This window comes from Ostrea edulis, chromosome 7 (genome assembly GCF_947568905.1).
Source record: "Ostrea edulis chromosome 7, xbOstEdul1.1, whole genome shotgun sequence".
NCBI lineage: Eukaryota > Metazoa > Mollusca > Bivalvia > Ostreida > Ostreidae > Ostrea > Ostrea edulis.
Genome location: NC_079170.1, coordinates 20,189,248 through 20,212,987, shown reverse-complemented (window position 1 = coordinate 20,212,987; position 23,740 = coordinate 20,189,248). Strand labels below are relative to the sequence as shown.

Below are 23,740 nucleotides of genomic sequence, written 5' to 3'. Positions count from 1 at the left end.
ACAAGGTCATATATCATGCATGAAATGTTAAGGGCTTACTACAGGAAAGGATGAAGGTAGAAATGGCATAGATCATGGTATTGCATGAAAGTTATTGCCATAAGGAATTTATATACAAAATATGGAAGCTCTACCTTAAATAGTTAGTCAGATATCTAATGGTGTAGGAGTTCTTAGAAGTAGGAAGAACTCAAAAATCAACCTTCACCTTCTCCAGAAAAAGCAAGGTTATGTTAGCTATAATGGTGTTGAGGCATGTTCTGAGAATTCAAGTGCGGTTATGACGTGATCTTTTGAGCCGACGTTGTGGCCACAATGTGTGAACAAAATTAAAATTACATCAGATGAAAATTAACAAAGCCAAGGTGACTCAGATGAGCGATGTGACCCATGGACTTTTTGTTTGATAGTAGTAGTGAATGGTAGGAATGTGAGCTTGAACTAAAGAACTGAACACATGTTATGAAGGACGAACCCCAAACCAAATGTAATCAATGATATAAGAAATTAACGTTTGGGCAGAAGAGAAATGTTTATATAGTATTATGTTACATCTGACGAGAATTTTAAACAATTTTGAAGACAACTTCTGCAATTGTCACCCACCTGCAGTATCAACCAAGCAAAAATATGTGGCCCGTAGAATGTCTACAAGCTTTTCTCAACAAGTTTCGAAGTGACATTGACCTTTTCACCCAAAAAGCAATAAAACTGGATGACAAAGCTACATATTCCATTGGTGACAGCTACCAATTAAACTAAATGGAGGCCATCAGATACTAAATACCGGTCGCAAATTAAATTAAGTGGCGACCACCATATAAATCAATATCAATTATCTACCCTTTCACTTGCCGCCTTTCGTACAAACTGCATAATGTAGTTAGAACTACGTGAAATTTTCTAACAGAATTTGTTGCATACCAACCCTATTAAACCATTATATTTTCTATGAGACACAAACATTGGCATAGTTGAGGCGAGGTAAGCAACACTTTCAGGTATAACACACCATTTGTCTGTCTGGGATCGAGTAATAAATATAATGTAAAACTTATACGGTACCAATTTTCAAGATCTAATGCGGTATTCCAACCAATTGAAACCTTCGCCCTTAATAGAATAGACAAATGGAACTCAAAATCTCTCCCGAACCCCACAGGACACCGGGTGGTACCACTTCAACTCCAAACTGAAAGCTGTGAATGATAGCCCTATGGTTTTTCTACCTTCCCTTGATGTCCTTTCCACCTTGTCTTCAAAGATTTATGTTCTAAACGCAGACACCAAATCGCTTCAGGTGAGCTAAACAATACATCTGGGTATCCCAGAGGTCTTCTTTACATGACATCGAGTACCCCTTAGTACTCTCTACCTCAATCAATGGATACATTGTCCCTGTCACCTCTCCTATAGTAGAAATTGGGATTTGAAATCCGTCAAGACCCTCGAGAGCCACCGGGTGGTACCACTACAGCCCCAAAATGAACGTGGTGAATGATAGTCCTAGGCGTCCGCTACATTGCCTTGATGTTCCGTCTGCCTTGTCTTCAAAGATTAATGGTTAAAAAACAGTCATAAAACCTTTTCATTACGAGATACGAAAAATGTTAAAGTTCAGGTGGGCTAAACAATACTTCCGGGTATCTCAGAACTCTTCTTTAAATGGCATCGAGTACCCCGTAGCATTTTCTACCTCAATCAATGTATACATTGTCCTTGTCTCCCCTCATGGAGTAGAAATAGGGACTCGAAATCTGCCCCGACCCCCAGGCGCCACCGGGTAGTACCACTACATACCCAAGCTGAAAGTGGTGAATGATAGTCCTAGGAGCCATCTACCTTACCTTGATGTTCCTTCCGCCTCGTCTTCAAAGATTAATGCTCTGAAAGCACTCATAAAACCCTTTATTCTCAACGAGATACGAAAAATGTCAACGTTCAGGTGAGCTAAACAATATCTCCGGGTATCCTAGAGCTCTTCTTTACATGGCATCGAGTACTTCTTTTCTACTCTCTACCTCAACCAATGGATATTTTGTCCTTGTCACCAACACAAGTACTCAACAACCATTTGAAGAATAACTGATACCTGTTCCGGATATATACATACACATTTGAGGTATTTACATCAGTAAAACGAAACAATGCTAGATTTAGATTGAATGTCGGTGTACGCAATGACATGCCGACGGACTGATACGCTTTATCTTTTATCAAAGATGACCATGAGAGAGAGAGAAAGAAAGAGAGAGAGAGAGAGATCATTCATGCAACTTTTGTATCTTTTAGTATCACTCTCTATTCAATATAATTTGTAAATACCCACAGAAGGCAGACACATTTCATGTGTATGTACCGTGACATGTATATTATATACACATGTAAGCAGGCCTGTTATAAAGTCCTTGGTGTACATAGCATAACAAGTAAATTTTTCCGATTCAATGGCCGTTTTTAATCAAAGTGTTTATATTTATGACCAAAAAAATGAACATTCAAGAGCCATTTTATTTTCCATAATTCATTTGAATACGAGGACATCAAACAGCGCCTTCGAAAATATGATTGCGTTCTACGCAACAATCTTCGGCAAATATACGCATTATTTTCCTCATTCTAATTAGCACTAGATTCTTCCGCAAAATGTCTATGAACACGATAAAGTTACATGTAAATGCATGATGTATTTTCCATAGCATACCATTTTTAATAGTCTTTGATCTCAATGAGTATTTCTTTTTATATAAAAAGTTAAAATTGTAACTTTTAATAAAAATATTCTTGAATAACCAGGGGATTGTAAATCCTATAACGTCGATGACATCGTTCCGAAAAAGCGACCGTCGGAAGACAGCGTCAGAGTTAATAATGCAATATTGTAACGTTATTTTGCTCAATATCAGCAACAAGTAAATAGTTCATGTTATATATGAATGAAACGAGAAAATTATCACCTTTCTACCTGCAATATATGGTTGGCTTTTGAAGCGAGGGCACCTTTGGTCAATAACGCCCCTTATTCTTTTCAGAATTTCCAGGTGAAGGCGTCAGTCCAAATATCGAGCCGTGTCGAATCTTGGGCGAGATTGCAATTGTACACGTGCACAAATCGGAATCAGGACAGTATTGTAGGGGAATGAGAGTTACTGCTCTTAAGATGTCTGCTTTAGAGACGCCATGGACGAAGATATTTCAAGACGGGAATGTGTACAAAAGAGCTTCCAATAGTACGTACTAGTTTCACTTTTATATCGTGACCTCAGGTAAACGTGAAATGTCTCAAATAAAGCTTTGTTTTAAATGCAATAAAGGATTATTCTTTTGTCACCCTATGGTCTGCATAACATTTTAAAGAAAAAAGATGAATATTAAATTTCGATTCGGTTAATATAGAGAGCGACCATCGGGAAGCCGTTCATGATTATCACTCATTCATACATATACAACAACTACGGACTTTGGGTAGGAAAAAGTCAAATCAAATTTTTAAAGTGTCCGTGGCCGAGTGGTTAGAGCATCGCGCTCAAAATCACACAGCCTCTCACCTCTGTCGGCACGGGTTCAAATCCCGCTCGCGCCGGCATGTGAGAAAGTTTCCCAATTTACTTTCGGAAGATCGGTGGTCTCTACCGGGGTACATTGTATCTGGGTTCTCTCTTCCACCACTAAAAACTGGGCACCACCAGATAACTGAAATTTTGTTGAATGTGGCGGAAAACATCAAAAAAAGAAAAAAGACAAAACGCCTTCTAACGAAGAGATCACTATACAAGCCGCAACGCAACAGCTACATCTAAACATCTAAAGAAACAAACAAAACAGCTCGAAGAGATATCAAGCGAAAACACCAAGAGATGACATTGTGATAAATCTACAACGTTTTACCTTATATTCACTCTCAGTGATATTGCGATTCGACATATAACCCAGTGAACTCGAAATAAAAGACACTGCAAACTCCTTTACATCTGTTTTACATTTGTGTGAGGTTTTCTTTTCTTAACATAGCCGTTAAAGGTCAACTAACAACTGAACTTTATGATAAATGTGATGACTTTGATGATGATGTTATTGGGTTATGACATGATGTTGGTCATGTGATCAAATCCTATAACACTCAAAAATGACATTGTATTTCTTATATTTATATTTTCTATTTTGATTTGTGTTTTTACCGAGCTTCCAAGATTATGTAGCAGATAACCGAAATTACGAACGTACAACACAAAATATAGTTCGTTGGAGTTTTATCGAATAAATAATTAGGAACAATATCAAAGAAGATATAGATATTTGATTAAGAAGGTTAAATAGGACAAAACAGGTGTAAAATAAAGGTCATTTAGAGCCTAAAGTCAACTGAATTGGAGATAAAAAGAGCGTAGTAGACTACATCCGTGATGTGATTTGGTTGTAATCAGCAATGGAGAAACTGTTGTTGACCTAGCGTACTAAGTTGAAAACGCAATTGTTGAACACAGAGTTCGACAGAAATTCAAAGGATATCTGAGAGAATTGATGGATGATGTGATGGATCAAATGCTGTCTGACCGTTCCTCCCTTTACCTGATCGAGATATAGGGCTGACGGCAGCTATGACCGGTCTACAGGGAATGGTTACTCCTCCTAGGCACCTGATCCTACATCTGGTGTGTCCAGGGGTCCGTGTTTGCCCAACTATCTATTTTGTATTGCTTATAGGAGTTACGAAATCCATTACTGTTCGTTATCTTCACCTTTCATATTGCAAGGTTTCAAAGGTATTGTTTAAACTCACCATTTCTCAAATTCCATGGTCGTCATATACATCATATATCCTTACATTATGTTGAATGCTATCTAACGTGTTTCATACCAACTGTTAGGCCGTTCTATGCATAATGATTTCAACTTCGGATTACTCTGTTTCCTTGATCAAGATATTCGACTCAACAGGCCTTTCCCCACTTATTAAAGGGTCTATGCAATGCAATCCAGTTTTTTGTGTAGAATAAACAACTATTCAAATCAAAACTCAATTGAAAATTTGACGAAGATATATATTGAATTGGGGGAGATATTAGCGAAAATCTCCAAATCACAGCTTAACATATTTTCAAAATAGTCTGGTTCAAATGCCATATCGCTGTGACGTCACAGCGGGTACCAAGCCATTGTGGAAGAAGGAAAAGAGTGTAGATCAGTAGTTGAATTTCGCCTTATTTATTTTATTTACTTGTTGTTTTTGTGTAATTATATGTTATTGTTTTAATATTTAGCCATCGTGAACAGTTTTAAGTCGCAGTATTCGTGATTAGCATCGTAAATACCGTGACACTGATACTTCTCGCGGACATCTTCGAAGAATCGAATGTAAAGCCGGTAAGTTTGTTTTTCATTACAATATTGTAGATTTCTTTTGTCAGATGTTTTCATTTATTCGGTAAAAATTATCCCAAGTTCTTACTATATGTTCAAATTTTGTAAACCTAATAACCATTAGAATTGATAACTTACTTTCAATTTGGTAGGATGGACTTCATTTCAATGAGAACAGTCACAACATAGTGACATTTTCCAGTACAAGATACCATTCCCAAAGCAAATGAGGGAATATTATACCGTTAAGAAAAATAAAGCGCCAAGTACGTAAATCTGTAAGCCATTGGAATCATGTCACTAATTTTCAGTTTGGTGTTGGCTGGACTTCATTTCAATTATAACTTTACAAAACCCCAGACATTTTTGTTTTGCTTTTTTTCATGTGTAAGATGTTGTACGCAGTAAAATACAGTACACCCCTTATGTTTATCATTTGAAATTACGAACGACAAGAACAAGAAATCACGCACTTTATTATATGGTTTATAGCAAGTGCATAATGAAAATATATGTGAAATTTATATGTAAACACAACCTTTAATACTATTTCTCTGCTTTTTATTTTTTCAGGCAATGTATACATATTGGCAAAGACAGCCACCACTCCAGGAGAATGTACTACAATGCCTCTTGACAGAATTAGCAGGAAGTAAATCTATGATACTGTCCACTCTCCTCAGGATAGGTTGTCCTAATTAAACGTACAGCACAGGCAGCAAGGAAACACGAACACTTTTGCCTAAATTGCCCCATCACCAACGGGCCAACTGTTGATATCCAATGTAGCGTATTCCTCTTCAAAAAGAAAAAAAATGTGATATAGCTACATGCATATGTCGTTAAAATAAAATTGTTTATTCCTGTATGGCATAATCCTATTTCATCTTATTGAGGACTTTCAGGTTATGGGTTCTTGGCTGAATAGCCTCGTTTTCGGTCGTTTCTATTGATGTTTAATTGCATTTTGAAAGCAGGCAACAATAGCCACTTTATACGATCGATAACTCTGTTATATCTGCACTGATTTTGATGCGGTTTTTTACGCTTAACTCAGTAAAGAAGATTCTTTTTAAACACAAGTAACTATAATTTCATTTCATAGGTCCTTTAAAGGACGCATCGCTTGTTTCTAAACTTTTTAAATTTTTTCAGCAGAATTAATTCATTTCAAGCTTTAAAATGCTTTACATGTGTTGTAAATGAAACATTTTGCGTAGTTTTCGAGTTTAAAAACGATGAAATCCAACTCTTCCGATATGCATATTTTCTTCGATATTTTACGCGCCATTATCTGTTACATCGAGCGAGAAGGTTTTGAAAACAGTTGGTAGCCATATCATAAACAAAGTAGATTTAATGGACATCAAAACCAATTATCACATCAGCGGTTTGTAAATAACACTGCATTGGGTTGTTTTGTGTCGTTTAAGAGTGTAGTAATTAGCTGTCGTAGAAAGGATTTAGATTGAAGTGGGTTTTTTTTTCAATTTTTGAAGGAATGCATGAGGGAAAAGACATGGGTTTTTTTTTACTTTGCCATAAAAAAACCCAGTGTAAACCTGTACTTTTTCAAAAAATGCATTTGAACAGAGACGTAGATAAACTGCGAGATAATGGTTCTATCGAATCTAAGCACAGTTACATGTAGGCCTACAGCGTATGCATTCCGTTCTGGTTTTCAAATTAAATACACACTCGCTCCAATTGACCTTCACCTTAACTTGCGCTCGCAGTTTCTACCAATTGGTAGATTAACAAAAAATAAAGAATAACTTTCAATTATAAATAATGAAATAATATATTTTCCAACTTTTAATTGAGTTACAATGTTTTCATTTTTTTTAATGAACGCATAACCACCATACCGTATGTACATGCAATACGTAATAAGTTATAGAGGCCGTGCTCCCACTTCCTAGCAATGTGTAAATTAAAAATAATGATAAATAGAATTGCTTGATTAAAATAAAGGATTGTGATTTCCACTCTAAATTTGATCATTTTTATTTATCTCCTTCGAAATGCATCCGTGACAACAGGCTTAAGTTGTCAATGATATATCGTATCATAATTTATCTAATCAAAAATGATTTTGATCATAATTGCAATATTTATTTTTTTTAAAGCAAAGCAAACTACAGATGCTGAAAGGAATAGCATTATCAAATAGTGTTTAGACAGACACCCTATTTAAACATTATTTACTCGCAATTGAAGATTTCATGCTCGCTTTCCTCGCTACATTTGGGTCGCTATTTGTATGCACTAGGGGCTAAAACATATAGGACTCGGGAATTTTGTCAACATCAAAATAAATGGTATCCATGGTGAATAAATCAGGCCACGAAAACCCGAGGTTTTAAACTTTCACAACAAGTTGATCGACGAAGGTCGCTTATGACGTCACAATGCCACGTGACTACCCAACTAATTAACTAGGTTTTGTTAAATCACGGCTTAGATTTATGTCCGTATTGCGGCTAACTGTTGCAATATTTCGGTGAACTAACTATTAGAATTAAGAGCCATTCTCTGTAACCACTTAAACATTTATATAAGGGGTCCGACACGCACTGTCACCGATTTTTTTTTCAAATTTGGCACATCAACTTAATCTGGCATAAGTAATGTAAAACCATCATAATTTGGTTGCTATGTAACTCTGTTGCCATGGTAACACGTGCATGCCATTCAGGTCACAAAAGAGTCAATTTTCACATGAAAAATGACATTTTTTATTTAACTATACTGGATTAAGCTGTTTGAGTTTTTATTCAATCATTATCAAATGATACTATCTAGCATTTTTGTTATTTAGTTTGATATTTAGTAAAAGGTTTGAATAATTCTGTTATTTTTTCATTCTGTCTGAAAAAGAGGATTGATTGATACATTGTGAAAAAGCTAATTTAGAGGCAAATTTGAATGATGGATAAAAATTCCCGCATTCAACTTGAAATCTATAAATGCTTGTACAACATACATTAGATCTAGTACTATCATATAACAATGAGACATGTTTGGGAATCTACCATCTAAGCTGTGTTTCCATGGAAACAAAATGATGCATTTCGTCATGATATGACAGTAGAGATGCATTTTTCAATGTAATTCAAAATACAATTTTCTATGTATTCAAAGTATATAATCTTAATAACCGACTGCTGCTGATGTTAGATTTTAAATTTTAATAAGTTTAATATAAGAATTCATGTTGGTTGCCATGGAAACGAAAATTGCTATTTCTTTTCAAATTCGAAATCCATGCAAAATAAAAAAAAAATTAGACCCCAAAAAAAATGCTTTTATAGACAGATTCAACTGAAGTCAAAGTTATAGTTGATAAAATATTAATACTGATAGATAATTCATATTACATTGTTGCTATGGTAACAAAAAAGTAAAAAAGCAAACTTGATGTTCACATTCTTTTCAAGTAAATCTCATTTTGCTATACATCATGCATGTTATTCAATCATAAAAACTCTTAATTTGTAACAGATAATCAAATCAATGCATAGTTTTGGGGGGGGTTTCTTTCTTTTTTCTTCTTCAAATGTGCATGATTTCTATTTGTGTATTGTACATGTTTCACAAATTGCATTGTATATCTTAAGAATTCATCAAAATAACTACCATATTTAGAAAATGCATATTTGAATATGTCATTTATTTCAAACTATCATGTACATTTTTTCACCTTGCCAATCGAATTATGTGTGACATTGAAATTGAATCATTGATCTTAAAAATTGTTGACATTAAATAAACTAAATAGGATACATATTAAAAGATTGTAATTTATCATTGATTCATGAGGACCCCCCCCCCCTGCAGTTCAATATTAGCTCTGCTTACTATGTATGTGCAATAAATATTATGCCAGTACCATCTATGAAATCTATTAAACTAACATTTCTTAATACATGACTTGACAATTTACACTTAAGAGGAAGTATTTTGTCCTTGACTCGTGACCTTGGTATTTGATTCAAAACAATTGAGGGCCTCTATTTTCTAGAGTCTGGACGTTCATCATTGTCACTCATTTAACGTATCTTTTTAAACATAGGCATGTGAATTATATTTCAACATCATAAGAAGACCTTGCTTGTAACTGTAACATACCAATGATGGTCATATTGAAGTCATTGGTATGCTGGGAAAGTGAATATCTTTAATATCTGACATCGTTGGAACCCACGGGTTGATTCATTGTTTATCATTTAACGTCCCGCCGAAGAATTTTTCACTCATATGGAGACGTCACGATTGTCAGTGAGGGTTGCAAATTTTAGGCCTATGCTCGGCGCTTAAATTACGGCCTTCGAGCAGTGGGTTCCGATGATGAATATTTCATAATCGTATCCTATTATAAATGGTATACCTTTACTTTAGAATCATATATTACAACATAGACAAGATAAGCACACACAATCTTTTTCATTTTCTAATTTTGCGCATATATAGTCATCATGGCTAATCGTCTTCTCAATGGCATAGAGGCAACTAAAATATAATGTGATCTGCTGTCCTGATAGAAATTCTTTCCGGTTAAATGAACCACACCCTATCATATCCTTTGCGGCAACATAAGCATCGAACATACATTGGTGCTTCTGACTTGGCCCCAACCAAAATGACATGACACTTCCTACAAAATCAATAAACAATATTAATTTTAAAAGAAATATATATCAAAATGATAATATGCAAGCATATCAAAATCTTATGTTCCATCTAAAATGTATTATTTGTTCTCTCCATGTCATCTGCATCGACTACTACATGTAGCTGCAATATGTATTTCTTAAATTATATGTTTGAATGAAATCTTATTCAAACCTTTTTCTTACGGTAGGTAATAACTTACTTAAATACATGTATTCTTATCTAGGTTTAGTTTTATCTAAACTCTAAGGTGATTGTATGACCTCAATTAAACAACACATGGGTTAATTATAATATTCAAAACAGTGAGGATTGTTTTGCGGTGTTTTATCACTTGGGGATTTATGCGACGTTTCTCAATAATATACATCAATTTTCATGAATGTGCACTCTGTCTCGTTTCTACAAAAAAATAAAAATAAAATTCTTGGGGTACGTTGTATTACCATGTCTTTTTTAGAGATAGCATACTGGTACTCAGTATTTTGATAGTTTCTAATTGTTGCAATCAAAGGTTATGTATTACAGCATTTGTATATATAAGGACAGGACTGTAAAATTTGAATTTATTTCCCGAAATCATACAATAGCTCTTTATATCAAGAAGATGGGGGAAAAAATCCAGAGAAAATGTCAGAAATGTTGCTTGTATGTCCTAAATAAATACTTTTGTTTTGTTAGTGGCATATGTAAAATGAAAACAAAATCGAGATGAACAAAAAATAAAAAATAGAGTAAATTCCCATGCATAACATGTATCGGCTATGGTGTATCAGTATTAGTATTTCTACAAAACTTCAATTCTGTTTAATTAATTGAATTTATTCAAAGAATTGATAATTTTTTAAAGTATCATCAAAAGTAAAGAATAATTAATACATGGATGTCTAATAAAACTGAATAGTGTCCCCACCTCAATCACTTCTCAGTTGAGTATTTGTACATGTATAACCCCCCCCCCTTACCCCACCCCGAACTAATACAAGTAGAAAAGATAAGAGATAAAATTCAATGTTATGACCCATTACATTATTTCATGAAGGAGAGCTTATTCAATGTTTCCTCGTGAATCAATGGGAAAAAAGTATGCAATGGATTAATCACAAGAGGGCGTCTCTTTTCTCTTATGTAATATATGTATAATAACGAAAGCTCATGCATATTTCAAATGAATAAATATCTATGGGTTTTTTTAATGATTCTATTACTTCATTCTATCATAAAACATGTAATGAAAAAAAATTTGCATTTATTATCTAAATTTCCTCCTAGTCATACGATCCCCTACAGAATAAAGTGTGCTGCATTAGGCCTAAGTATAAGTACTGTAATGTGTGACGCCACAGTCTACATTTTGACGTCATAGCAATACAACTGAAGAAGTGGGGAGTTGAAGGGTGAATATTTAGCACGCACGCACATCATATGTGTCATGCTATTGACAGATCTAGAGAAACACAATGTCTATGAAAACATTTGACATCAAATGATTGTGATCAAGTTGATTATTTCTAGGCTTGTAAATGGATTTCAAAGTAAATAGAATAATTACCTGTATTACTAGAACGCTGGTGCTCGGAGATATGTCTCTCACACCTTCTCCTTTCGTGTGGGTGAGTGGAGAGAATATCTTGAATGCCACATGTCTTCGTCTAAACTTCTGTCAGCATGCAGTAAGACATTATCCCGCCATATTATTCGTGTTTCTATGTAATTTTACTGCCTTATCACGTTGAAGAGTTTCAAAGGGGAATAACTCTTGGTTACAGAATGCATTTCCCCCCACAAATAGTTCACTTCAAATTGTATGAAATAGGTAGATTCCCAAAAGTTTTAGTTTAGATTTATGAAGAAAGTAGAGTAGTTGTTTTAAAAACTTGTGTCACTTTATTTGAGGTGGATGCGAATAAAAGTTATTAAGACATAAAAACCATTGAATTTAAACACAATTTTACAGATTTGTTCAATTATAAAAATCACTTAGGATTGTCCATTATTCATTTTTTTCTTAAATGAAAAATATGGGATATGTTTTATAATTTGATATGAAAATTAGAATTTTAAGACTATTCATAATCTTTTATATTAACGGCAAACTAACAACTCAACTGTATGACAAACGGGATGATTTCAGCTTCTCCATCGTCAACTTCCCACATCTATGTAGCAATATTCCATTATCACCTGCATATGGTGTTTATATATCTCAACTGATTCGATGTGCAAGAGCTTGTTCTGGGTATGGTCAGTTTTTAAATCGAGGTAAGCTGCTGACAAACAAGTTGATGGTACGGGGATTTCAACAGTCTCGATTGAAGTCAGCATTTCGCAAGTTCTGTGGTCGTTGTGGCGGTCTAGTTCGTCAATACAACCTCGCATTGTGTCAAATGCTGTCTGACGTGTTTCATACCGATTGTTAAGCCGTTCTTGGCACACTGATTTTGACTGCGGGTGGCTCCGTTTGCCTGATCGGGATGTGGGGCTCGCGGCGGGTGTGACCGGTCGACAGGGGATGCTTGCTCCTCCTAGGCACCTGATCCCACCTCTGGTGTGTCCAGGGGTCCGATTTTGCCCAACTATCTATTTTGTATTGCTTGTAGAAGTTATGAGATTGATCACTGTTCGTTATCTTCACCTTGCATTCAACTTTTGTGCCAAAACTACCAGATTCTAGAAAATAGCGAAACTTGATAAAAGTGTACCTGTTTCCATAGCAACCATGATCACTATCCAATTTTTAAATATATTTTCTTCAATATGTTATATAGATGTTTCATTCAGGTCAGTTTCGTGGAAATCGGTGACTATGCGTGCCGAATTGTTTTAAGTGGTTACAGAGAATGGCTCTTAATTACTATAAGGAAGACACAATGCGTATAATTTTGTATACTTTGAAAACATTAGATGTGTCCTTTAAGCACCTTATCGCACCTCAGGTGTGTTCAGGGGTTCGTGTTTGCCCAACTCTCTATTTTGTATAACTTATAAAATAACGAAGTGAATTTTGTATTCTGGCTAATTATTTTAATATTTCGGTGAACTAACTATTAAAATTAATTACTATCAGGAAGACACAATGCATATAATTTTGTATACTTTGATAACATGAGATGTGTCCTTTAAAGACCCATCTCATGACCGTACGGATAGTGAAAATGCAGGCAGAGCCTAATCTAAACAAATGTTATTTACCTGGAGTGGTCAGGGTCTACCAAGGTGTTAATTGTTATATCCCATTGCACTCAACGAAATACACAGAGACAGAGGTGATCCAGACAGAACATGGTAGAAATCTACCTGTCCCTGCTTTTTTTTTTTTTCTTATATCGTTTTGATATACACAGGACCTGTCTCAGGGACTTCTGCAGAGTTTCTATGGTCATAGTGTTTGAATAATGGTTGTATTCCTAAGGGTAGCTGACACACATTCTCTCTCTCTCTCTCTCTCTCTCTCTCTCTCTCTCTCTCTCTCTCTCTCTCTCTCTCTCTCTCTCTCTCAGTCATTGAGGTGTCATAAATTGATGACATAAATTATTTCATTAAGTTACAAGTTTTAGAAATTATTGTGCAAATTATTGTTTGATTTCTGATGGTGTAATTTATAATACATGTATATAAAGGGGAAAAATTACAATCATATTGCAATTGCATTGTTCAGTGGTCTTTTTAAAAACAAAATAGCAGTTGTGGACAGGTCAATGCTATCAAAACTCAGGTATACTGGGTTTCCTCAACATCTAAAGAATGCCTGTAAGTACTGACTGTTATTGTTATCAAAACACCTTCTCTGGGGTAACTCCAGACCACAGTGTCTGCAGATGTCACTCCACCTGAGATCTATTGTTAAATGTTTGATTGACAGGCAGCTTATAATTTGGGGGTGTTAAATTAAAATTGGGTCTTTAAGCATTTTATCGCACCTCGGGTGTGTCCCGGGGTTCGTGTTTGCCCAACTCTCTATTTTGTATAGCTTATACATTGTAGGAATTTTCATTATTTTCACCTTTTATTTGTCTGTCAGAATCAGTTAGTATGCAATCAAACTTTTACTTCTCGCCAAACAGAACTCAATCTTCACAAACATAGCATGTCCGCAAGATGATTACGGAAATCAATGAAAATCATCATAACTCTACATCCAAGGTGAAGATAACGAATAGTGATCAATCTCATAACTCCTACAAGCAATACAAAATAGATAGTTGGGCAAACACGGACCCCTGGACACACCAGAGGTGGGGTCAGGTGCCTAGGAGGAGCAAGCATCCCCTGTTGACCGGTCACACCCGCCGTGAACCCCATATCCTGACCAGGTAAACGGAGTTATCCGCAGTCAATTCAGTGTGCCAAGAACGGCTCGACAATCGGTATGAAAAACGTCAGACAGCATTTGACCCAATGCGAGGTTGTATTGACGAACTAGATCGTTATAACGACCATAGAATTTCCGAAATGCTGACTTCAATCGAGACTGTTGAAATCCCTGTACCATCAACTTGTTTGTCAGTAGTTTATCTCGATTTAAAAACTGACTATACCCAGAACAAGCTCTTGCATATCGAATCAGTTGAGATATATAAACACCATATGCAGGTGATAATGGAATATTGCTACATAAATGTGGGAAGTTGACGATGGAGAAGCTGAAATCATCCCCTTTGTCATACAGTTGAGTTGTCAGTTTGCCGTTAATGTCTACTTTCAATAAAATATCTTAGTATGAAGCAGAAGTGGACGACTCTGTGGTGTCCTTTATTTCAAGCTCACAGGGATATATCAAATCGACATATGAATGAAAGCTATCATTGTTAATAGACAAAACGTCATCGATATAGCTAAAGGTCGAATTGAAGGTCACAGCGAGAGATTTTTTTTTCTCACGTAGAGGTTTTTGAATAAATTCTGCTTCATATGAATATAAAAACAGGTCAGCTAACAAAGGAGCACAATTCGTGCCCATGGGAATTCCAACAGACTGTTGGAAGACCTGATCACCAAAGACCACGAAGATATTGTCAATGAGGAACTCTAGCATATTTTTTATTTCAACTTCAGACTACTTGTGCGTGGAATCAGAGTGGTGTTTAACAAAGAAAGTTTTTGAATGACTGATCACTAGATATGAATATTTCCGTTTTCAGTTTTTGTTGAAGAAGCAACTGTCTATGATGTCAAAAAGTCTAGTCTTTAATTTATCGTGAGGAATGGTCGTGTATAGTGTTGAAAAGTCATAGGTTTTAATGCTATTGATTTGGGGAAAATTCTGTGATTTCAAGTTTACTAAAAGTTCTTTAGAATTTTTTAGAATCCACATTTGATTAACACCACTTCTGGCATATGTAGTCGCACAGTAAGTTTGAAGATGGGGGCTTGGTAGAGCACTTACTGGATCCAGCAATGTATCTTTGTTTGTAAGGGTTTCTATATAGTTAGGAATCCAGTATAGGTACGGTAACTCATATTCATTCGACCCATTGACTGGAATATTTAATGTGTCTAAAACTGAAGCATGGTTTTGAAGAATTTCGTCTTTTGAAAGGGCAGTTGGAGTATAAGTATGATTACCAAAAGTGGAATTAATGCCAAGTTCGTTTAAAATACAGTTGTAATAATGAGCCTTACAAACAAAGACAATGTTGTGACTAGCTTTGTCAGCTGGAACCAAAACATATTCCTCATGTAACCTATCTAATTCTTTTATCACTTCTGGTTTACTAAACACAGAAGGATAGATGGTACGTACTTTTGTTTTCATGTGTCTAATGTTGGATTTTAATATCCCTCTTATGCTTTTAACCCATTCTGACAATGTATCAAGTTCTTCTTTTTCATATTTAGCCCATCGTCTGGCATAATCTTCGACAGAACTCATAATAGATATGAAGTTCTGTCGCCAATTAAAAGACCGAGGTTCTCTGTATTTAGGACCTTTAAGAATAAGTGATTTGAGGTCCTCATTTTCAACTATATCAACATTACCAGTAATGACATGTCCAGCTGGACTGTAGTTGAAAGAAGATGAAGAACAAGAACATGTTGGTGGATTACGTATAAGATGGTTTATATCTATGCACTGCAAAGTTTGTTTATAATTATCATTTTCACCACGTTATTGCGTTTTGAATTTTTCTATATTTTCCCTTGCATACATGATTATTCGTTAGAATATTACGTACAATTTACATGAGCGACTCGGCATTTTCTTCTCATTTAACGTGTTCATATCAGTTAAAAACGACAATAACCATGATACGAACTTGTTTAAACAAGTCTCATTAGTAGCAAACGCAACAATATTCATGTAATGAATAATCTCGTTAACTCAGTATACAGTTTTATCCTTTATTACACAAATCTCGTGGCGTGTAATTTACAATTTCTTATCTGTATCAATTCTTCAGTACAATAAAGTTCCAGAAAAACCAGAGTAGTGACCCTTGTGGATGAAGCCGCTGTTCGCTCCATTAATTACTTTAACGTGGTCACCTTTTCTTGCCTTTAAAATAACAGTTCTACTCAACTGCTCCGGAGATGCGCCTTGGTTAGCAGTTGATATATGTACAGTTGCTACCACTTTCTTGTTCAGTACAATATGTATCCATGTTGGTTTAGGAGATTGACAATCGACAACAAACATGTAGGTACCCGCTACAGGACACGTGAACACTCCTGTTCTGACGTCATATCCATTTCCATCATTCGTCAGGATTCCGTCATATATCGCCGTCTGCCCATTCCCAAGTCTCAGGTGTTTTGATGCAGGATAAACGGAAAAACTCACTCGTTTGCAGTTTGGAAAATTTCCTGAAAGAAAAGCATAGTTCGCATTTATTGCTTGAAAGAAATCTGAAAGGTTTATGGTATTTATAACATTCAACATAATGGCTCTCGGCTTTTTACACCCGTCCTTAGACAGACCTTATTCTGGTATGGGCCTTCAAGTCCGTCCGTTTGTCTGTTATCCGTCTGTTAGCTTTTTAATTATATCCTGAGCACGATGATGCGTAAAACCATCAAACATGGTCAGCTGATGAATGGGGGGGGGGGTGTGATGTTATCTAAATGTAAGTCAGTGTGGCCTCATTTGTGAATTTTATGGCATTAAACACAATCATAAATTGTAATATTATAGTGATATAAGCATTGAGCAACTCTATCTATTGATTTTAACTATCAGTATAGAAATCGATATCTTTTGAATTTGCAACACACATACCTACTGATATTTGCAAACTAATGCTAGAACACGACCACAACTTTAAAACACAATATAAGCTTCTGTAGTTGTAAGGAAAATAGTGAATCAAGAGAAAAATCTCAGATAATTCACGACACAGAGCTGATATAGCGCTACAGATATGACTATCTGTGTTTCACTATATTTCTTTCCTCCACAATCAACATTCGAGAAATGTATTAAATCCGTCAAATCAAAATGCGTTTGAATGCCATAACCTATTATATGATTACTTCTTGGATTAATTTGAATATTACATATGAAGGTACATGGAACAAAATCAGCTCCGGTGTTTTGGGGGTTTAAATGTCAAACTAAGGCTATATAAAAGGACATTGACATTGATACAAGAGAATTGCTTTGGGACTTCAATGTAACTTACATTTGACTGATTTTTTTTATCCCTAGAAACGCTGCACATAGACTTTTAATCGTATGGAAATGGTGTGACCTCTGTTGAACTTTGAGTCAAACGGTTAACATCAAGTAAAAGTGGACGTGATATGACGTAAATAGGAAGCTATATAAGAAATATAGCTAATATTGTATTTCATTGCGAAGACGTAAGACAATTATTGTAAGATTAACGGTCAAGCAATCTGATACTGGCACACGGAAATTGTTTCTGGTCTTAAGTAAATGTCCTTTCAGACCTAGAGTCACAATACCTAGGACATATTCATTTGCGGAATACGGATAATCTCGTTTAATTTTCTAGCCAAAATGTTAAGTGACCAGATAAGAAAACGGCCTCCAGACCATATTGATAAGTGGTTTATTTTCACCTGGGTTCTTAACACACAAAATTGTCTTTCGGATAAGATTGTTTCCTATCAATGTTTCTTGTTTTCTACCTTCCCCATAAAGGTGTAAGTCCCTTTGTGACATGTTTAATCTTTTTCAGAAGGAATGAATAATCATATTAAAGAATACCTTACCCGTTGTCGATAACTGGATGAGTTGTTTCAATGCTTTAGAATCCAGTTTGACTGTGGTATCAGCGTTGTTGTAGATCAAAGACTTTAAGGCCTTCAGTCTTTCATCAACCTGTCTGTCTCCTTCAACAATATCAACGAAATAAAGAAACAAAAAAGATGATAGGAATAGTGAAACAAGCACGATCTTCATCCTGACGTTAATGTGACACTAGTTGTGTAAAACTATCTATCCAGTCAAATTTATACTTTATTTTGAGCAATATCTTACAACAACAGTCATTTACATGTAGATACTTAGAACAGAGTGAAGTCACGCAAATGAACGCAGTGCAGAGTATCATATTTCTCTATTACTCATCCAATGAACATATAAATGTTCCTTCTCTAGTGAAAGGTTTTTATCGTGAGAGGCGTATCTGATGCCTCCCAAAGCTTTCACAATTGTCCATACACACCGAGTTATGCCCACCTTAATAGTTTGCACATTAAACATAGGTATAACCTAATCGAACGATATTTAAAATTCATATTCCTCAGAAGTGTTGCTTATGACCAGTGAACCGTGAGCAAATTAGTCATTTGGTGAGGTGGGGAAAAATGTCACCCCGAAAAGTTTCAAGCACTACTTATAGACCGGGCCATACTTTTACAATAGAGAAACGTAGAATTATATGTTCTTTTTAATAACAAAAATTTTAAGACATCTAGTTCTCAGAATTCAAAAGATGCCCTCCTTCACCATTGAAATGCATCACTTTTTAATCAAGTTCTTCTTTATTGTGAAATCATACATACCCATTTTGTAAAAATTCTAAATTGTACAAAATACAAATCATAACTTTTGATAAAATGTACCTTTTAAAAAAAATCTAAAGGTATTTGACAATGTTTAATGTTTTAGATAATGATGGGTTTTTGTTATTTAATTTTTTTCGTTTTGGGATTCACCAATTGCTGTCGGTCTCTACCTGATCTGCTGCTTTCATCAAATCATTGCAAAACCTTCAATGTTAAAGACATTCATATTAATGCAATAAGTCTTTTGATATCCCAATTACCCATTAAATTTATATTTGTGTTCATGATCCTCTCATCACTAAAAACATCATGTCTTATCCTCAAATGATCAATAAGTATGTATAACAGTTTGTCGTGTGTTGCCACCTTTGTGACGTTTAATAATTCGTTTTATATTATCAAAAGTACTATTAACAATGTCATATAATTTACCAGACATAAAATATAAATATGAGAAAAAATCAATTTTGTAATTGGAGATAATCCAAATTTCCAGTAATTAAAACTTGGACTTAACCGAAAAATCATGAAAATGGGTTTGAAAACGCCACTGACTTCACCGAAATAGGGAAAGTTCAGACCCACGAAGAAAGATGTATTGACCAAAGACACCCTATGTATTGTTAATTGTTTTTCGACTATGCTATAAAACTGATCATGGTAATCCTACAATAATCTGAGCAGATTGGGAGTACAAAGATGTGCGGAAAGAATAGAATTTTAGTAATCAACTAATACCGTTACAAAGAAAGTGGCAGACATTTCCCTAACGACTATACTTCACAGAAAGATTTATCAGTAAGGTACATGTAATGATATACCTTCCTAGATCAATGAAAAAGAATCTACGGGAAAATCGCCAAAGTAAAAGTTTAAACTAAAACGAAAAACCCCAGCGTGTACAAACTGGCAAGTACATGACTGCCTGAAATACGTACTTGGGTCTCGCCTAAAGCACTGTAAAAATTCTAAACATTTTAGTAATCAACTAATACCGTAATAAATAAATTGGCGGGCATATTTCCAATCGATTAACCTTCACAAAAAGAGATAAACCTGGAAAACATCATTGTACATTCCTAAATAAGTCACGCAAAATCGATGGAAAAACTGCCAGGGTAAAAGTTGAAAGTAAAATGAAAAACCAAACGAGTATACAAGTGGCAAGTACACCGACTGCCTGAAACACGTACTTAGGTCTCGCCTAAAGTGTTGTAAGAACTCACAGAATTTTAACAATCAACTAATACCGTAACAAGTAAATTGCCAGACATTTCCCTAACGATTCTCCTTCACATAAAGACTAAATCTGGAACGTATAATATACCCTCCTAGATAAATCAAATAGATCGCCAAGGTAAACGTTGACACTAAAACGAAAAACCCATGCAGGTACATAATGGCAAGTACATGACTGCCTGAAACTTGTACTTAGGTTTCGCTTAAAGTACTGTAAAAACTCAACAAATTTTAGTAATCAACTAAGGCCGTAATAAATAAATTGGCGAATCACCTTCACAAAAAGAGATAAACCTGGGCCAGGTTTCACAAAACTATCTTAAGATTGTCATAAGATAGATCGTAAAAGTGTCTTAAGATCTGACTTATGACAGTCATAAGATACGGCACAAAACTATCTTAACTTTAGAAATCTTTAGATAGATCTCAGGACGTTGTTATACTCGTTACATTGTAAAACACTGTGTTTCTTTTATCAACTTTTAACAGCATGGATTAATTTAAATGTTACAGGTATATGAAAGATTGAAGTATATAGAAATATAAACAAGAAGTTGAAATATTACGATTTAAGTTATTTGTGATGATTTGATTTATTTATAAAATTTAATACTTTGTACTTCTCTTTTACATTGTGCGACTTTACACTTTATATTGTATTTCAAAAAGTTACACTCGGTTTGTGTTCTATTTCATTCAAGAAATTGTGAAAAAAAAAATGAAAACATTTGTGACAAATTGAGATCGGGTTCGGGATGTATCATAACCTGTTGGAGGCTAAATATAACGCTTACGTCAACCGGGCTTTATCATAGGGCATTACGATAGCATCCAATGGTAGTTCGGGTGCTCAGTAGTATAAATACGGGCGTTCTGGCGAAAGATCGCAGTTCAATTTCGGAGCTCGACAGAAGAGAAGGTACGACAAGATTTAATACGGTGTGTATTAATGTAATTAAATATACGGTGGCGAGTATACTGGTCTAGAGGATAATAATAAAGTATTTCCTCTGTTATTGCCTTATTGGTGTCGAGATTTGTCCGGTTGTAGTGGGACGAACATACTACACAAGTATCTGTCCGGTAGTGGATACAGACTAGCATAGGTTCCAGCCTTGTTTACCCATACCTTATAGGTTTCATTGCTATGTGTGATTAGGATAGGTAATCCTGAAAACTATTTGTATATATTGACTCGTTCGTTATCTTAGCTGTTCATTTGTTGTAAATACATATTCATTCATCAATAATCATACTTGCCCCAGACTGGTCCGAATCATCGAACCTAAACACGTTACACATTGAATGATATTTTCATAGAAACGCTACATCAAATGTCTTATATATTTTTCTTATTTCCTCCCTCATTTTATATTTTATATTTGCTTAACTGATTTGAAATATAAAGAAAAAAGACAATGGGATTGATACGTTTGTTACAAGTTAACAACGCCGCACTTGTTTGTTTTTTCAAACAAAATAATATACTGAATACAAAAAGGTATTCAATGAATGAGGATGAGGGCGGGTAGGAAAATACCAAAGACATGGTTAATACTTAAGCAAATTTATAACGAACTTTGCATTAGTCGAACAAAATACGTACGTGTGTTGGACTATACATGTATACTGGGCGCAAAAGTTTTCTTATGTAAAAAAAAAAGTCAATAACTAAATGAAATGAAATAGTAGGAAAACTATCAAAACGATTAAAACGTGTAGAAATAGATTTATCCAACACTGCTTTTGCGTCTACAAACAATAAATGAATGGTATTCGAATGCATTTATCTATGACCACATAGCGGTTACGAAGGCCGTGTGCATGCTCTCAAACAAATCAGTGTCAAAAGATTTAAGATGTATATGAAAGGTGAAGATAATGAACAGTGATCAATCTCATAACTACTATAAGCAATACAAAATAGATAGTTGGGCAAACACGGACCCCTGGACACACCAGAGGTGAGATCAGGTGCCTCGGAGGATTAAGCATCCCCTATCGACTAGTCAAACTCGCCGTGAGCCCTATATCCTGATTAGGTAAAAAGAGTTATCCGTAGTTAAACGATGTCCAAACTTTTCAGCTGCTGAAATATCAGCATTCTTCGATGAGGTGGAGAAAAGAAAAGACGTTTGTTTTCAAAATAAATCCACAGTTCCAATGCTATGAAGGAACTTGGGGAGATGTCACTTCCAAAAGCAATAGAGATTATGCCTGGTCGGGGGACGAAATGAAGAAAAAGTGGATATCCCTTAACAGCGAGAGTAGGAAAAGGTTGGCTGTGGGATATTCTAAACGAATATTGAGTTCATCATAAAGATCACATGTCGTAGTATAAGCTTATCAACCCTCCTTGTAGTCTAATATATTGTTTCTGTCCTTGAAACCACGTTCCCTCCGGATAAGCTACCTACCTCTTTGCAAAACATAGATCACCACCATGTTCAGTATACACTTAATACAAGTATCTAGATGTCTTAAGATTTCTAACAATCTTAAGATATGACAGTTTTGTGAAAAAGCTATGATGGATCTTATGACAAAGTTTGGTCTTAAGACAGATCTTAGTTGTAGGATAGGTTTGTGAAACTGGGCCCTGGAAGGCATCATTGTACATTCCTAGATAAATTACAAAAACCGATGGGGAAACTCCCCAGGGTGAAAATTGAAACTAAAATGAAAATACCCAAAACGGTATACAAATGGCAAGTCTGAAACAAGTACTTAGGTCATGTATATAGTACTGTAAAAATCATAAAATGTCAGTAATTAAAAACATTACTAGTTCAAAGATTGACCAGAATCGCAAATTACCATATATTCGTGAAACGACGTACAATTGGGTGATCCAGAATGACAACTGAAGTTTAACCCGTTGAATATATGATAATATAATTTTACTCACCGAATACCATTCTCTCACCAGAGGGCGCGTTACGCAAAGCTTCACATGCACCTCTGTCAACGCTTGGAATGACGTGACAATATAAGCACATGATATAAACAATCATTCTCAGTTTCCTTTCCCTTTAAAAGTTCTGGCAACAGGTGATACATCAGGCTCTTTTCATGGCCCACTGGCACTTTAATAAGTACATATTTACCATTTAGCTGTTTGTTTCTTATTTTACAAGTTTTATCGTATTTTTACAGCCTTTCTTACTTTTGATTCCATGTTTACATTTAAATCTCCACCACATGAATGTCCTACATTCATACGCATATTACGAAGTAGTTCCAAATTTATGATCAGAAAACGGCGATTTTAAACAATTTACAGTAAGCATCAATTTGATTGCACCAAAAACATTTCATAATATGACTAAATATTTAGTCCAAAACATAAATGTTAGATATTAGAAACTTTTACAAGATTTCTGTAAAAAGCCGTTGACAGAGGTGTAGTGCGAGAAGCGCACAGAACTCTGGGTAGAGAATGACCGAATACTTGTTAAAAATTAACTCACAAACTTGAAAAACCGTCCGTCGT

At 35.1% G+C, this 23,740-nt stretch overlaps 1 protein-coding gene across 2 annotated transcripts in view; it reads right to left on the bottom strand.

Annotated features, from left to right (window-relative positions):
- Window positions 1-18,540, bottom strand: part of LOC125655511 (complement C1q-like protein 4) — a 215,811-nt gene extending 197,271 nt beyond the window's left edge. The window contains exons 1-2 of one of the 2 annotated variants that reach the window (XM_056143630.1): window positions 18,211-18,540; window positions 16,373-16,839 (exon numbers count right to left, since the gene is read on the bottom strand). In XM_056143630.1, the coding sequence (XP_055999605.1) occupies window positions 16,433-16,839; window positions 18,211-18,400 (597 nt within the window). In that variant the 5' untranslated portion in view covers window positions 18,401-18,540 and the 3' untranslated portion in view covers window positions 16,373-16,432. Of the gene's footprint in view, window positions 1-16,372; window positions 16,840-18,210 lie in introns of those variants that run through there. The other variant, XM_048885841.2, reaches the window with a different exon arrangement.
- Window positions 18,541-23,740: the final 5,200 nt, after the last annotated feature.